The sequence below is a fragment of the Pimephales promelas genome, chromosome 25 (genome assembly GCF_988280905.1).
Source record: "Pimephales promelas chromosome 25, fPimPro1.hap1.1, whole genome shotgun sequence".
In the NCBI taxonomy this organism is placed as follows: domain Eukaryota; kingdom Metazoa; phylum Chordata; class Actinopteri; order Cypriniformes; family Leuciscidae; genus Pimephales; species Pimephales promelas.
The window spans coordinates 22286988-22304611 of NC_142793.1; the positions used below are offsets into that span (position 1 = coordinate 22286988).

General features: G+C 38.2%; 2 protein-coding genes across 2 annotated transcripts in view; one reads left to right on the plus strand and one right to left on the minus strand.

The window, feature by feature from the left end:
- duox (dual oxidase) overlaps positions 1–11134 on the minus strand; it is a 23322-nt gene extending 12188 nt beyond the window's left edge. The window contains exons 1-14 of the mRNA XM_039695165.2: positions 9513–11134; positions 8953–9036; positions 8702–8866; positions 6515–6696; positions 6233–6434; positions 5663–5829; positions 5420–5480; positions 3019–3115; positions 2557–2647; positions 2208–2310; positions 1624–1790; positions 871–1046; positions 669–787; positions 446–586 (exon numbers count right to left, since the gene is read on the minus strand). Coding sequence (XP_039551099.2) covers positions 446–586; positions 669–787; positions 871–1046; positions 1624–1790; positions 2208–2310; positions 2557–2647; positions 3019–3115; positions 5420–5480; positions 5663–5829; positions 6233–6434; positions 6515–6696; positions 8702–8866; positions 8953–9036; positions 9513–9576 — 1819 coding nt within the window. The 5' untranslated portion in view covers positions 9577–11134. The remainder of the gene's footprint in view (positions 1–445; positions 587–668; positions 788–870; positions 1047–1623; positions 1791–2207; positions 2311–2556; positions 2648–3018; positions 3116–5419; positions 5481–5662; positions 5830–6232; positions 6435–6514; positions 6697–8701; positions 8867–8952; positions 9037–9512) is intronic.
- duoxa (dual oxidase maturation factor) lies at positions 9882–17235 on the plus strand. Its single transcript, XM_089127639.1, is given in 8 exon segments — positions 9882–10058; positions 11118–11290; positions 11754–11811; positions 12118–12252; positions 12339–12546; positions 12654–12889; positions 12892–13166; positions 17221–17235. Coding segments are annotated over 8 exon segments (1221 nt in total). The 5' UTR covers positions 9882–9937.
- Positions 17236–17624: the final 389 nt, after the last annotated feature.

Below are 17624 nucleotides of genomic sequence, written 5' to 3' on the forward strand. Positions count from 1 at the left end.
ATGACGCGTTGGGTGCGCAAGACCAGGAAGACTGTGGCTGGCTGTGTTTACGCCTTTTTTTTGTAACAGCGCGCCCGGCGCCGCGTCCGGAAACAACTTCAAGCCGAATCTGCCCGAGCTTGTACGTCTCACCACACCGGCACCCAGTTTGCACATCTAAATTGCATTTTTTTTTTCTTAAGGGTTTGTTTACTGTGTGTGATTCATTTAATGGATAGCACATTCACTTCTAGTTGTCTTCGTCCTCTATTCTGCAATGTTTCGGTCTCCCACGTGTGTGTGGCAAGCTGTACCTGTGCAATTAGCTGTGCAATTTTGACGTCGAATCATCGACGCGCCGCTACAGCACTAGTGCTCGGTCAGAACCACTTTCAGCCCCGTTTCTCAAAAATCACTTACTGCTCCTTTAATTACAACATACAAGTCAATTATGAATCACACTGACCAACAGGAAACAGGAACAGTACCGCCACTGTTACGCCAAAACCAGCTACGCTGGTGTTGTCAAAGTAGCTCACAGAGACGGGCTTTGTGCAGGGGTGAAGATCGGAGGCTCTGATTGGCTGAGGCTGGGGGCAGGGATCACCTGTCCAAAAAACAAATCACAACTTTTCAATATGATTTTTCGTGTGTGTTAGCTATGTTGATGCGCGTGAGTTGCTTATTACCGTTCACCCAGAAGAACGCGTTCTTTTGAATGTCGCCCTCCTCTGCACTGATGACGTCCAGAATGACATCATGAAAAGTTGTGTTCTGTATGGCTCGGATCTCCTCCTCAGTGAACAACCTGAGAGAAGGTGCAGCTGATACTTGTACTCATCTGACCAAATTGGTTTGTTTTTTTGTAATTAACACCAGAAATTTACCCACCCATTTTGTCTGTTCTCAAACCAGAAGCGATCAGCGTTCCTTATGCGTTCAAACTGGTCCAGGAAGATGGCAGAAAACACTGGACCTGGTCCTTCCTCTGTTTCTAGTAGGCCACCCACAAACAGCTCTAGTCTGGAGGTGTCGTTCTCATATAACTCTGCAAGCTCCCTTAACAACTGAAAATCAGTCAGAGGAGATTTTTACTAGCTTGGGAAAACTCTGACAACTTTTGCTCTGAAAGTTAGTCTGTCAAAGAGCTCATTCAAGGCCATTTCCAGTCCGTCGAAATCGCGGCACCAATCAGAAACGTTGGGGCGGGCTTTACACGATGACGACAGCACTGGGATTTTGAAGCAAATTTTGAAGCCTACATTACAAAGATGGACGCCGCCGTCGAACATCACTCGTTCGGATCAGCTATCGGGTCTGTTTTAAGCGATTTGAACGTTTCCTTTTTGTTAAAAAAACGAGCAAAGAACAAACACCGCTCTGCATACGTCATCTCCTTCATCGCTCTGATTGGTTTTAGGTCTACCCGCGACGTCCGTTGGTGACGCCCCTCTGGAAACGATTTGTCTATGACGCTTTGCCAGACCATAACTAACTCAGTTACAATTGAAAATGGTCTGGTTTTAACCAGGCTAGATTTTAACTACAGAGAGAGAAGATTTTGCATGAGTGGCGTTTGCAAGTGCAAACAACAATAAAAGGTTCCTCTGGTGCGAAAGCCCCTATTGATACTGTAAACTGCACCTGTGTGTTATTCAGTTTAGGGTTGATCTCCTCCCAGGAGTTGACCGGCCGCATGTTGAGGGCCGCTCTGATCTGGTTATAACTCGGCAGCCCAAAATCACGCCCCCTCTGGATGGATAAAGCCACTGCATCAGAGCGCGGGAAGCGCAAGGGGCCGTACATGTAATCTAATGGAGGAATAGAGAAGATCAATTAATAGATCTTGATGTCACGCATATACAAATACACAATTTATCATAAATGATTAACAGTGCACATCATTTTTTTAAAGGGACAGTTCACCCAAAAATGAAACTCCCTATAACGAATGTGCCATCTTTAATCAAAACAACTTGCTGTATCTTCTCTTCTCTGATGATGTGTTTTCTGGCATGTGGGCGGAGCAACCTGTCACTCACATGAGAGCCACCAATAGCAAAACACAACCATCCAATCAAATCCTGATGGACAATCAAGCCCCGCCATACCTTTTTTTCTTGTTCACGAAGCAGTTTCACTCAGATATTAATCACAATATAAATAATATAAGACTACAGCAACTTCAATTTCATGCCGACTTTCAATGAATCAAAAGAAAAACCAACCTCTCAAATCCTCGACAATAACGTTGTCCTCGCGCTCAGTGATCTGAGAAGCCATGCCCATTATTAGCTCATCTACATCCTGACTGGACTGCAGGTTTGGATTCTAAAACATATACAACTTCATATGAAATATAACTTAATGATAATATTGTTATTTAATCATTTAATTGAAACACTCATTTCTAAACAAAAATTGCATTTAATTAGATTGATAAATAAAAATTTATTTTACAATATATAGTAAAGAAATCCTTTATGACAAATTCAGGCAAAATTTTAGTACCAAGTATGAAATTTATCATCATATGGTCGAGTAATCCAAACCAAACCCCCATCTGTTTTGACTCACATTTCGGTTCCAGAAGGTGTTGCATAAACGCAGGCCAGGGGATTTACTATCATCGTTGTTCACGGCACTTTTGTAGTGACACGTCCTGTTTCTGAATCCCCAAAAACACATTTCAACACAATTACCGATACAATTGTGGATTGTATAATACCGTTTCTATTTCATAAAAAATGTTGTTCTTTTGAACTTTCTATTCATTGACGTATCCTGGACACAAACTTATTTGGGAGAACAACTGTTTTCAGCACTGATAATAATAATATCAGCTGATTCTTGAGCGATTTCTGAAGGATCATGTAGCACTGAAGACTGGAGTAATGATGCTGAAATCTTAACCAAAACTCCAAACTCTTGAATGGTAGTAAATGTCATACTTAAGATTTTAATAGAAATACTTCAATATTACTAACAGTGTATAAACTTCAGATGCATTTTCCAAAAGTGAATAATTGAGATATGTACCTTTTATATACACCAGATGGCGCAAGAGTCAGTCCAAACCTCACAGCAGCGGCTTCAAACTCAGCAGAGATCCCTGGATCGACATGTTTCTGATAACCTGCAGAACGACAGAACGAACTATTCAACTCATATTATATATTCTGTTATTAGCTAATATTATTCTGTATATTATTTACTAGTCCCTGCTGTTCACAAAAAAAGAAACCAAAATGAAAACAAATGAGTAATGTAACTGAAGTAGAGCTTACAGTAACATTCATTCCGTTAAGTAACTTAACATTTCACAGTAACTTAACATTCAGTTCAGTTACTACACGTACTGCATTACTGCACTCAACAGAAATGACATGCTTGCAATCTGTTAACCTGTAATGACGTATATTTCGACTCGACTGCATGTTGTCATCAGTGTTGGGAGTAACGCATTACAAAAGTAATATAACATATTACTTTTTGCTGTAACGCAGTAGTGTAAGGCATTACTAATCAATTTTCAGTAATATTTTACTCGTTACATGTTCAGTGAGGCTTGTATTACAGTTGTATTACAGTGTATTGTCTGCTTTTACTTCTTAAAGGCAACAGACTATGTGAAAGTTTTAAAGCAGTCTTTTAGTGCCAGTTCAGAGCGGTCGCGTCTGTAACATTGTTTTTTCCTCATAAATGCAAACACGAAAACTAAAATAAAATGAATATTTTAAGTTCTATGGAGACTGGAGAGCCAACCCTTCCTCATCCGATTTGCGCAGTGTAATTAACAGAATTACAAAAAATCGATTTTGCCTCCTATTTTTTTGTCACGCATGAATGTGTGTCTTTTCCCTAATATTAAAAATAAAACATAGACTGATATTTGTCTAATGTCTGGAGTCCTTTATGTATTTTCTGAGAATTTTTATTTCAAGTTTTGACTGCAAATGTCATCATGTCCATAATGCTGGACTTCCCCAATTTTAAATAATTTATCCTCAACTAGTTTTGTGGTGTAGGTCTACGTATTTTATAATGTTAACTTCAAATAATACTAATAGCCTAATTTAAAGATAAGGCAGCATTGGATCTGGACGGTAAGGAAAATAACGCTGGAGTTGGAAGAGGTGTGTCGCGATTCTGTTGGTTCGTGGATCTGAGTCGTGTGGCGAATCGCAATTTCGGTTTCATATTGCATATCGTTACAGCCCAAAAGTTAAGTTCTACTTAGTTATTTTGGTGAAAGTAACTCAAAAGTAATACATGAGTAATGTAACGCATTACAATTCTGGGACAGTAATATTGTAAGGTAATGAATTACTTTTAAATAACAGTAACAAGTAATACCTAATGTATTACAGTTTGGAAGTAACTTGCACAACACTGATTGTCATCTACATCAGTGTTTCCCAACCCTGTTCCTGGCGGCACACCAACACTGCCTCTCTAATCAAAGACACCCGATTCAACCCATCAGCTTATTAACCCACCTGATTATGAGCTGATGGGTTGAATCAGGTGTGTTTGATAAGGGAGACAAAGAATACACGCAGTGTTGGTGTGCCGCCAGGAACAGGGTTGGGAAACACTGATGTACATGTTACGCAAACCATATTTTTAGAGATATTTTAACAAACCACAAATTAGCCAACCTTTTGACTCGCGCATAAAGTCTTCTCTCGTTTGCAGCATATTCTGCCCTCAAACCGCCCATTAAACAGCAAGAGACCATCTGACCCACATGTCAAGTGACAAGTCATTCTGTTCAATATACCAAAATAATACACTAACAGTTCTATAAATAATTGTAAAGTGGAATGTTCTTTTCTATTCTATATAAATTCTGCTCTGATTGGTCAGATGGCCCAGTCTGTTGTTATTGGTCTACTCTGCTCTGACTGGTCAGATGGAACAGTCTGTTGTGATTGGTCTACTCTGATTGGTCAGATGGCCAAGTCTGGTGTGATTGGTCTACTCTACTCTGATTGGTCAGATGGCCCAGTTTGTTGTGATTGGTCTACTCTACTCTGATTGATCAGATGGCCCAGTCTGTGGTGATTGGTCTACTCTGCTTTAGTCAGATGGCCAAGTCTGGTGTGATTGGTCTACTCTGTTCTGATTGGTCAGATGGCCAAGTCTGGTGTGATTGGTCTACTCTGTTCTGATTGGTCAGATGGCCCAGTTTGTTGTGATTGGTCTACTCTACTTTGATTGATCAGATGGCCCAGTCTGTTGTGATTGGTCTACTCTGTTCTGAATGGTCAGCGATATTACACACTACATGGAAGATATCTGAAAAAGCATATTAGTGCTTTTATGTGATTTGAGGTGAAGAGAATGGAATTTAAATTCTAGTGTGCCTTTCAGTAGGTGTGCCATCTGAGACTAAAACAAACCACAGATTACATGTGCACATTTAAACACAACTCACCTGGATAGGAAGACACTTGTTTTCCCATATAGGCCGGAAGCCACTCATAGAATGCGATGTTCTGCAGAAAGACAAAACACATACAGGTACACCTTCAATCTTCAAATCTAGACCAATGTCCCTATATTCATATCCTAGTGTTCAGAGGAAATGTGAAGTGAAGGATACTGCGGTACATCCCTCCAAATTGGCAGCTGTGCTGTTACATGAAGTGAGTCAGTAATTGAGGACTATTTGCTTTACCTGAAATGTGGCAATGACCCTCTTTCGGGCATTTTGGAAAAGCTCTTCGTCTGACCAAGAGGGGTGTTCCTTGTACAGTTTGGAGGCCAGGTAATTATGGTAACGAAACCAAATAATTCCCTCAGTGACCGAAAAGATGTTCTCATTGGCCCAGGCATTCCCGAACTCTGAGAACACACAAAACATGCACTTGAAAACCACAACATGCAACATTTTCATGAGCTTCTTGCAATGCACTTGCGAAATAAAATAACACTTTATTAAAGGGTGTTCATAACAGAATAAAAATAAGTAATAAACCATACAATACTGTGAAAATGCAGTAATCAAATAAAACATCTAAAGAAGTCGCTCCACCCTGTATCGCTTGGAGGAAACTGGTTTACCTTGGTGCGTTTTTGGAATGTTACAAGAAAGCATGACTACAAAATAGTTGATATTTCAGGTCTTACCAAACCAAAATGTCCTGATTAGCCATGCAACTACTGGTTGTGAATGAATGATGCATGATGAATGAATGATATAAATCAATGTACTACAACTTTAAAAAGTAGCTGTTCCAAATCTCACCATAGAGTTCCTGTGATGCGTGACTTGTACTACTGGGGTCCGGCGCACTCCACATGAGGTAACCGCTGCTACTACGCCTGGGCATGTCCTGTGAGGAGCCTGAAGCCAAGAGTCCTCTTGAAAACCTTCTCAAGGCATCACACCATGAGCTGGAGGATCCATAGATGGAGCTGCCATCTATCCAAGCGGTCACGTGATTCACCTGAAATGAATTATGGGTAGCTCAAAAACTCAACAGGCCCATTCCAAATCTCTTACAGTCAATTGTGACTACATGCGCACCTGTGTGCGGGGATTGTTGGGACTTTTGCCTGTGCTGGGGTCCCACTCTGCTCTCTGGAACTGGAGAAGGACCGGTTGTGAGGAGCTAAAGACGGGATCTTCTTTTTGGACTTCAATATGCATGAACTCAGGTGGGCAACCTGGTCTACGGGATTCTGAGATCTCAGCCCACACATGGTAACCTAATGTAGTAATAAAGAGCATGTGTTCAAGTGGCCATTGGAACTAAATTCTCTTTGACCTTTGTAATATCAAAAACACATCTTTTGAAAATAAGCTGCAAAAACATCTCATTGCATGTGAAACTCTTGAAGAACTCTATAAAGTGCTTAATTCTTAATAGCACCAGTGCATATTTTAAGCAAACAAAAAAAAAAGATCTTAGTGGAATTTAAAATGTTCTTCTTTAGCATCTGGCTATGGGGTTCTATTTTGGAACCTGTATTTTCAACAATTATTCACTGGTAATTTTCATGCTGTTAACCTGGGAACCTCTGCAATCCCTATCTATGTTCACATGCACCACAAATAATCGGTATATTATCGAATTGATGGCTCAATCTGAGTGAAAACCCAACAATAAGATAGATCCGAAAGAAATTAAGAATGGATTGAAAAGCGTAGTGTACAGTGACACTGTAGCGTGTAGAAAGATTGGGATGAAAAGTCCCCATTCATTGTGATTGCATGGAAAAGTGTGATCAGTATAATCTTTCGAATTTGCGTGAAAAAAAAGTCAAAATTGTGACATAACCAACTAATTGCGAGAAAAAAGTATGAATTGTAAGACAAAAACTCGCAATTGCAAAAAAAAGTCAGAATTTCTATATCTCACAATAAATAGAAAAAAAGTCATCATTGGGAGGTATAACCTCTTAATTGTGAGAAAAAAAGTCGAATCGAGAGATATACACTTGCAATTGCAAGAAAAAGTCAAAATTGTGAGATAAAAACCTCCTAATTGAGATAAAAAAAGTCAAAATTGTAAAAAACGTGTAAAATTGAGGAAAAAAAACGAATTGAGACAAATTCAATCGCAAGTAAAAATAAAAAAAGGTAATTGTGACTTTCTTTTTCTCGGAATTGCGAGATATAAAGTCAGAATTGCGAGATATAAAGTTAGAATTGCGAGATATAAAGTCAGGATTGCGAGATATAAAGTTAGAATTGCGAGATATAAAGTCGCAATTGCGTGTTATAAAGTCAGAAATGCATGATATAAAGTCGAAATTGCATGTTGTAAAGTCAGAATTGTGAGATATAAACTATTCCGAGGGGTAAAAAGTTAGTCTTTTTCCCCCTTAGAATTGGCCTGATATTGGCCGACTCGCAATTGTGAGTTTATACTGTATCTCCAAATTCTGAGAAAAGATGTCAGAATTTCAAGATATAAACTCGCAATTATGTGTTATAAAATCAGAGAAAAAAAGTGTGAGGAAAAAAAGTCATAATTGTGACATAAAAATTTGCAATTCTGTCTTTTTTTGCAATTGCGACTTTATTTCTCAGAATTGCGACTTTACATCTCGCAATTGCGACTTTATTTCTCTGAATTGCGACTATATCTCACAATTGTGACTTTATTTCTCAGAATTGCGACTTTATATCTCACAATTGCGACTTTATATCTCAGAATTGCGACTTTATATCTCGCAATTGCGACTTTATTTCTCTGAATTGCGACTTTATATCTCACAATTGCGACTTTAATTCTCTGAATTGCGACTATATCTCACAATTGCGACTTTATTTCTCTGAATTGCGACTATATCTCACAATTGTGACTTTATTTCTCAGAATTGCGACTTTATATCTCACAATTGCGACTTTATATCTCAGAATTGCGACTTTATATCTCGCAATTGCGACTTTATTTCTCTGAATTGCGACTATATCTCACAATTGCGACTTTAATTCTCTGAATTGCGACTTTATATCTCACAATTTTGACTTTATTTCTCAGAATTGCGACTTTATATCTCGCAATTGTGACTTTATTTCTCACAATCTTCATATCTTGCAATTGTGAGATAAAAGTCGCAATTATTATTATAATTTTTTTTATTCAGTGGCAGAAACAAGCTTCCATATATTAGTGAGAAAAAAATCTGAATTGTGAAAAAAAAAAGTTTTTGGCTGTGTCTCAATCAACAGGCTGCACCTAGTTTAAATGAAGGAGGCACTCACCGAAAGCCAGGGAGAGAAGAGTTCTGTTCTTGTATGACTGGAGACCGGATCGGCCGCTCATGGCCGTGTTGCTTATCTGGCGAGGGTTGGGCAGGTACGGCTCCTGTCGGGGAAGATAAACTCCATCCGTGTACTGCGCTGGCAAGAAGCGGACCAGAGCTGCATCTGTAGGGGCAACATGATGTTTAGAACAAAATATTTCTTCTTTTTTTTTGTTGTAAAAAGCATAAAAGAAGATTTAATTTACTCACCTGCAGCCCCTCGATCATGATATGCCAAATTATTGTACCATCCATCATACCTTTGAACTTCCCAGGTAATGGCAGAACTCGCACCTGTTTGGTTCAAGATCAAAGGGAGTTTGGCAACACTGTAATAACTTACATAAAGAAGTCATTAACAAACATTATATGATGATTCACGGTACTGCATGAACATTCAAGATGGTCACATCATTTTTTTTTAATCTAGGATTGTAAAATGAAGGAGAAATATGCTAAATTCTGCTCTATATTTATATATCGTTTTCCTTTATTATTATTATTGTTACTTTTGTTTTTAACAATACACATTGTATTAATAGAATTAGAAAAAATAAAATAAAACTGAATAGAGTGATGAAAGAGGGATCAAATTTATTTTATCTTTTGAAAATAGAATAGATTAGACAGACAGGCAGACAAGCAGACATAGATAGATAGATAGATAGATAGATAGATAGATAGATAGATAGATAGATAGATAGATAGATAGATAGATAGATAGATAGATAGATAGATAGATAGATAGATAGATAGATAGATAGACTCACCAACAGCTTGACAGAGAACAGACAGTGCAGTTAAAGTCCTCCAGATCACCTCACATAAGTCCATTCTTGCAAACCAGTGAAGCACCTCTTCGCCCAAGAGCACTTCACTTCAGACTAGAGAAAACACTGAGTGCGGTGTGTACAAGTAGACCGAGCTTTCCTCAAAGAATGACAAAGCATGGACCTCGAAACAAATATTAAGGCAATTAAACCGAAAACACAGTCACACCTGTCTTTGGAGAAAGCAGACCTCGCCTGTGCGCATAGATAGAAATGGCAGTGACAATAAAAGGGATAAAAGGAAGAGTCCGAGAGAGTGACGGAATGAGAGTCCGACCCACACCCACACCTGACTGTTTCGCACACAGAGTTTACCATGCAGGGCTGGTCATGAGGTTGACACCTTTCTATGGACATACCAATCAATGCAAATCAAAGCTATTATTAGGAAGCGCGATCGTTTAAAAGATGAGCGCCGACCGGATCATCTTATTAGCAGGACTCATATTTCCCCGTCGTGTTTTGCGGCTCGCGTTGCATCCACAGGTGAGTTGCACTGCGGGGCTGAGATGTGCAAATATATATTATGCGACATCTAATTCTGTCAGACTTGGAGAAAAAGAGAATACATTTATGATAATCAAAATGTGCGCTTGCCTGAACAGTTGTTGAGTAGCGTTTTCTGTGAAGGCTAGAGGCTAAATGTTTTAATGATGGATCATATGTTCGAAAATGTGAGAAGTAACGTTAGATGGGTTAAACTATCGGAGTTAAACTATCGGAGTTTAACCTCGTAATTAATTAAAATCCTCCTGGAAGACAGTTGACTTTGGGAGGTCTAAAAAGTAGCCTAGAAAGCCTCTCTCTGTTTTATTTGTATTTTCTTTTATTGTTAATTAATTGTTTTTTTTTTTACTATTTGTTTCAACAGGATTGAATTAGCCTATGCCTAATTTTTACCACTAAACTTAGAAATGAAGACTATTTTCACCCAGCTAACATGGAACGTTCTCAGAACTTTGAATATAAGCTTAGGCTGTATTGAAGTTAGGAACGTTATAGGCTACGTTAAATAACGTTCTTTTAAAGTTATCATGATAGGCCCTATCGTTTTCTAAATAAAAATGTTAGTTCTATTAATATTTTAAAACGTAGGCTATAAAACTGGACGTTAGCGTTCAGATTACATTCATAAATAAAAAATTATTAATTAATGAAATAAAACTTTTAACCTTTTTTACAAGTTAATTCGAATTTCGAAAGTTAGCAAAACATTAGGCTACAACGAAACTCGCTTGCGAATTCGAACTGAGGTAACAGCAACACAGGCTGCTCGAGCACATCTGTACGATAATTCAACAAAACATAACCTACAATAGCAATAATTTAGCTCTTAATTAGCTCCTAAACTACACAAAGGGGGGTTGTGGTTATCTATTGCACATTTATCTGGAATTTCTCAAACTAACGGGTTGCGCGAGACGTACCTCAATAGCGGCCGTCAAATTTTGATACCCTTGAAAGTCACTGAATAATTCGCACTCTAGACTGTTATCTGCAATCCTCAGGTAACCGAGCCTCTTGCCAACACTGTCCTGCTTTCAGCTTTAGTTCTCGCCTGTGGAGGGAAGATGACTTTCTACGATGGCATTTACCCGTTCTACTCGCTACAAAGAAGCCCGTTCATCATCGACATCAGCCTGCTGGTCGCGATCCTGGTTTTCTCGGTTCTGGCTGTCAGTTTCATCTTCATTCTACCAGGAATACGTGGCAAATCGGTGAGAGAGCGAGATCTAGAACACTAAAGCAAAAACAATACACCTTCTAGAGCTCTCCAATAGGGGAAAATAAAAAAGTTGAATGTGAGCTGAAATAGCTAATATGTGTGCAGAAATGTTGACTAAATGTCATTTTATGATGGTTAGGCTACTTGTACATTTTTAAAAATGTCATTTATTTTACATTTTTATTTTGATTGATTGTTGTAAACTCTGAGGTAAAAGGAGTTTCCTTGTACCTTGAATTCACCTGACTTGTCAAACATAGCCTTTTATAATCGTATTTCTTGCTATAATTTTACAAATATTGAGATTAATGTTCTGACCTTAAGCACTTTTTGCTCTTATTAACTTATAAACATACAGTATAAAGTTTTTTACATCAACTCTTTTGTGTACAGATTTGCGAAAAAAATAAAAATAAAAGTAGCCTAACATTACAATATGATATCCTCTTTTTCAGAGACTGTTCTGGATGTTCAGGATAATCACTAGTTTATTTATCGGGGGTGTTTTAGTTGGTGAGTATTTGAATTATTTCCATTCATTAGGAAATCATGTATAGCGGCCTCAAAAACTATTTTCACACTCCCAAGTTAAGTGCTCTACTTCACCAATTTTTCAATGACCTTTAACCAAGGTCAAAGTAATAACCAGAAATTGTCGTTCATTAAATTTAATGTCACTTGGTTTGACATATTTGTTATGTAATGGAATGACTTTCATTTAATGGAATGACATAAGTTCAATTATTATATAAGAGCTGCTAAACTTAAATGGCCTACATTTTCCTTCATGACCTGCTGAACTCTTCTTGTCTGCTTCAGTGTTGAATTTTACCGGAGACTGGGCTGAAGCCAGCGTGAAGGCCAACGCCACCTACAAATCCTTCAGTACCGCAGTGGTGTCCGCTGAGGTGGGACTGCACGTGGGCCTGTACGGAATAAACATCACACTCAGAGGTGAACAAGACGAGTCCGCGACATTTTAGGCCCACTTTTTTCAGCCACGAAACTCTGACCGGGTCTTTTGACATCTGTTCCTTCAGGCGAGCCAGTATCGCAGATAAACGAGACCATCGACTACAACGAGATCTTCAGTTGGTCGAGCAGCGTGGACGAGCAATACGGCGACGCGCTCGAGAGGGGTCTTCCTGACCCCATCCTTTACATCGCAGAGAAGTTCACACGCAACAGCGCCTGCGGGCTCATCTTCCAGTACAGATACTCAGGCCGCTTCGCCTCAGCCAATCTCTGGTAAACCAACACACAGTCACCACCAATCTCTTACTGTAGTGTAAAGAAACTCCGTCCTATTCAACAAATGCAAACAAGCTTAAGTAAAGAATGGTCTTCTCCCGCAGGACGGCTTTTTGCTGCTGGCTGGTGGCCAATATCCTCTTCTCAATGCCCGTCATCCTCTACGCCGGGTACATGATGATAGCCACGGCTGCTTTCATCTTCTTCTCCGTGGCTTCCTTCTCAACTATATACAACGTGCCCCAATGTGACTTCAGTATAGGTGCGGAGTCCTTAAGGACAGACTACAGCCACTCCTTCTGGATCGCTTTGGCAACGGGTAAATGCTCCTAATGCTCAAAAGGTTTTCACTTGGAAAGCATGTACTTTATAACATGATTGATTACGGTTGATTTTCAGGTTTACTGTGCGCTGTGATTGGTTTGGTGGTGGTGTTGCTGGATTGTCTGTTTCCTGCGAGGATGAGGGAGGCGTTCAGCGTTGGTGTGGACTACGAGGAAGACGAATGCCATACCGATGAATGCTACCTCAACTCAGGCTTTCTAGAGGGAGTGATCTCTGACGACATCACACAGACGGGGAATGGCTCTTTGCCTCAGCAGATCACTTCATTAACAGTATGTTTTATATACAAATGAATGCATTTTCATTAACATTAGCTGAAAGACAAACGATTTGGTCGTTATTTACTCACCCTCATTTCCGTGGAACACAAAATAAGATGTTTGGAAGAATGTTCACGCTGCTCTTTTCCATACAACGACTGCTTATTACTACTAATACAAAAATGGTGTCATTAATTGTTTAAAAATGCACTGAAATATTTATTGTTTTTTTAACAGAGGCTTTGAAGGGCGGTTTGTTGTCATCCACAACTATTACTTGAAAACTTGCAGACTGAAACTTTCTGGGAGCATCTGTATATAAATTGTTACTGTTTCTATTGTTCTACGTCATATACATGTAAATAACGCGCAAAAAATAAAAAAATATTGTAAAAATCCAATTCTACAATGTGTCCATTTTCATTATTTGTGTACGTACTTTATAGTGAGATACTATGCACACATTATTGTAATAACGACATTTGGCGATATCAAGATTGAATTCATAACCACATGAATGTGGAAGTTTACAGGTAATTTAATTCAAGGTTTATTAAACTAGACTTATTATCATCAACTAGAAACTAAAACCATAAAAATATCATTTTCATTACTTGAAATTAGTGCGGTAAAAATTGATTAATCGCATCGAACATAAAAGTTTGTGTTTATATAATAAATGTGTGTATATATTTTATTGTATTCATGTATATATTTTGTGTTGTGTGTCTGTGTGTATATATATATATATATATATATAGAGAGAGAGAGAGAGAGAGAGAATATACACTAAAGAAGAACATATACACTGCAAAGAAATATTGTTGGTTTAACTTAAAGTAAGTAACCTGGTTGCCTTAAAATTTTAAGTTCATTGAAATGGAAAAAGTGAGTTAATACAATGACGGAGAATGATTTAATCATCAGAAACTCAAAATTATATGTTATCTGAACTAAATAAATTATTTAAGTTGATTTCACAAAAGAAAAAATGTTGTGATTACTAATCATGAAAAGATTTTTTTATAAGATATATATACACACACATAATTTTGTGTTTATATGTGCGTATATTAAATGTGATTAATTTCAATTAATCGATTTGACAGCAATACTTGAAATAAATAATAAAATGAAATTGAAATACAATACTTTTTTAAATCTCAAAATATTTTCATTTACTTTAAATTGAAGTAAATAAACTACAGAAAAACTATATAAATATAAAAAAGCACACAAGATAAAACTAAAAAAACAACAAAATTACTAAAATTTTATTCAAATGAAAACAAAATATCGAATTCAAAATATTAACAAAAACTATAATAGTACATCACTGGTACTAAAATAACGCTGCTATATATGTGTGGATTTAATGCCCAGAGAAAAAATGAAAAGCACTAAAATGACATACCTGAAATGCAGATGGGGTTCATTGATTCATGAGAAAATTTTGACTCACAAATCCTATTACTTATAATATCATGCATGAACATGAATGCAGCTCAGGTTGTCTGATTAGTAAATCTTTAAAATCCAGCATGCTGAACAAGTAATCTACAGAAATGAGTCATTCATAGTGTACAGTACCCATTTATCACACAGACACCGAGGACAGCCAGAAGAACTGAAATGCAGCCTATTTAAAACATGTAACAGTAATCTTTGGATTTTAGCATGCTTTAGTCCAATTTTTGAGTTCGTGAAATGAGTATTGTTAATCAAATGTAGTGATAATGCCCTACTTTGTCGATTAAATCATCAGTATCTGAACTTTCATACAGTCACTTGGTATTTTTCATTCATGAGTACTTCTAAGTATTTAAAGAACTCAAAAGGGTTGGTAGCACTTTATTTCACAGACCTTGTTCCCCATGCATACTATGACCTTTTAATAGTAATAATAACTAGGTACTAACCCTGAACCTACACCTAAACGTAACCTTAAATCATGTAGTTACATTACCCAGTACTTGAAATTCACTTTGAAATTAATTTTTGATATGTTTTAGCTTACCTCAAGGGCAGCAAAGATGTTGGTGTCTTTGTTTCCACAGTATTTTCAATTTTGATATTTTTAGGTCAAACCGTTCTTGTCTGTAAGTCATATAATGGAGGTCTATGGTCACCACCTCAAAGAGCATGCACAGAGAAGTCCAAATTAAACATGATTTAATGACTCGTAAATGTAAGTACACACTGATGGCCTAAGACACGAAACGAGCGGTTTGTGTGAGAAAACGAACAGTATTTATATCGTTTTTACCTCTTGTAACTGTAAGGACCGTCCATTGGCCCAAATACGGAATCCAACGGCTAATGCGTGTATGTCTTTTTAACGCTCCAGCGAAGTTCACTTAATTTATTAGACTTACGTTTAATATTACTTTAGCTCTACGGTTAATCTGACTCCAATTTTTACTGCTGATCAAGTTTAGATTGTGTTTCTTAATAGAAAATAAGCATAACTATTGATTATGATTTAATTTAGATCTTTGATTATTCAGAGTTTCTTACACTTTCACTTATTAATTCATTATGGACACGCACAGAGATCACGTCGGCCGTATCATGTTTCTCACGGACACAAACCTTGTCGGTTCTGTATTTAGTCAGAAGATGCAGGGTTAGCTAATACTTCTTAAAGGGATATTCCACTTTTTATGGAAATAGGCTCATTTTACCACTCCCCCAAAGTTAAACAGTTGAGTTTTACCGTTTTTGAATCCATTCAGCCGATTTTCTGATATTTAAAAGAATAACAGTAACCAGACAGTTTCTGGTCCCATTGACTTCTATAGTAGGAAAAAAAATATACTATTGAAGTCAATGAAACCAGAAACTGTCTGGTTACTGATATTCTTCTAAATATCTGAAAATCGGCTGAATAAAACCCAACTGTTTAACTCTGGGGGAGTGGTAAAATGAGCCTATTTCCAAAAAAAGTGGAGTATCCCTTTAAGTCGGTTGCCTACTGCTCACTCGTACAAAGAATGTAGTTTACTTTAGCCATTTCCATACAACTTGCTAAATCAGTGATAGACAGAAATCAAAAGGTCTCCAGAGGAGATTCACATCTGTGTCTTTAGTTTGACCTATCCTGCGAGATTTGCGGTAGCACCAGCCTCCTATAATTTACTAAAATAAGAACGTCAGAATACTTCAGAATAAATCGAGATGTAACATTTATTTGTCCGGAAAAAATGTATCATGCCAATTACCCAAGCAATTAACAGCCAATTCAGAAATAATAAATACATGACATCAATTACTCAAAGATGATTCTAAAAGTAAGCAATGCATTCCTGACAGAGACACACAGTAGTGTGTGAGTGCTTTCCACCGAGAAAACACTGACACGGCACTGTATGGGGGTTTTCCTGGTTACAGGTTCCCGAAGACTGCTCTGTTACCTAGCCTTAAATACCCAGACCAGAACAAAAGGGTTGTACCAATATCTTTCAGAGTTTGTTTTGGGTCAATTCCTATACCCTAGGGGGTACCACCTGGTCTCAGAATCTTGAAAAGATATCACCCATGGAGTAGAACAGGATTCTCCTAAGTTCTCAATCTTTCTCCAATTTCCAATGAAATTAAAACTATTTTACCAATCGCACTGAGACACTTAAAATGAAAAGGGAAAACCTTAGATTCACAAGCAAAAGAACAACAAACATCTATCACCCAAAATCTTTATTCAGCCTCTGTTGTACCCTTTCTCGTGACCAAAGCGGTTGTGCCTGAGCTTGGGGGATTAAGCCAATGGTTATCGACAATCTTTATTGGGGCATCTCCCACAACAGAAGAACAGGTAATTGTTTTCTTATTCTGCCTGTTCTGCCGCTGCGGGAATGAAACAATTTTACCACTCCCACCAGAAGTATTTCTTTTGCCCTCGCATAACACAGCTGGAGGCAGGATTGTGAGATTTACATGCCTGAATGAGCCCTGAATGAGCCCTGAATGAGCCAAAAGATTGACCACAACATGGGGGGGGGGGGGGGGGGGGGGGTATCAGGTTGGGCCAGTTGTGTGGTGCCCTCTGACCCTTTGATCTCTTTTACAGGATCTTAGGTCTTAGGCCCCGTCCACACTACTGAAATTTCGTTTAAAAACGGAGACCTTTTGCTACGTTTGCACCTCCCGTCCAGACTAAAACGAAGGCCTAAAACGGAGAAGTTTAGAAACGCTGCAGCTCCGTTTTGAATCTCCGGAGGGCGTTTTAATGTAGACGGGACAAAACGTAGGACTTCAGAAACGCTAACGCAGGGGCTGACGCTTGGCTCCATGATTGGGTGTTATCAGTCATGACGTATCCTTCCCTGATTCGTCAATCCCACGCGCATGCCCAGTGTGGGTGAATGGTCACGTGATCCGCGTTTTCAGTCGTTTTAATGTGGACGGAGATCATTTCTAATATGCAGATAAAACGCTGGTGTGGACGGAGATCGTATTCGTTTTAATTCTCCG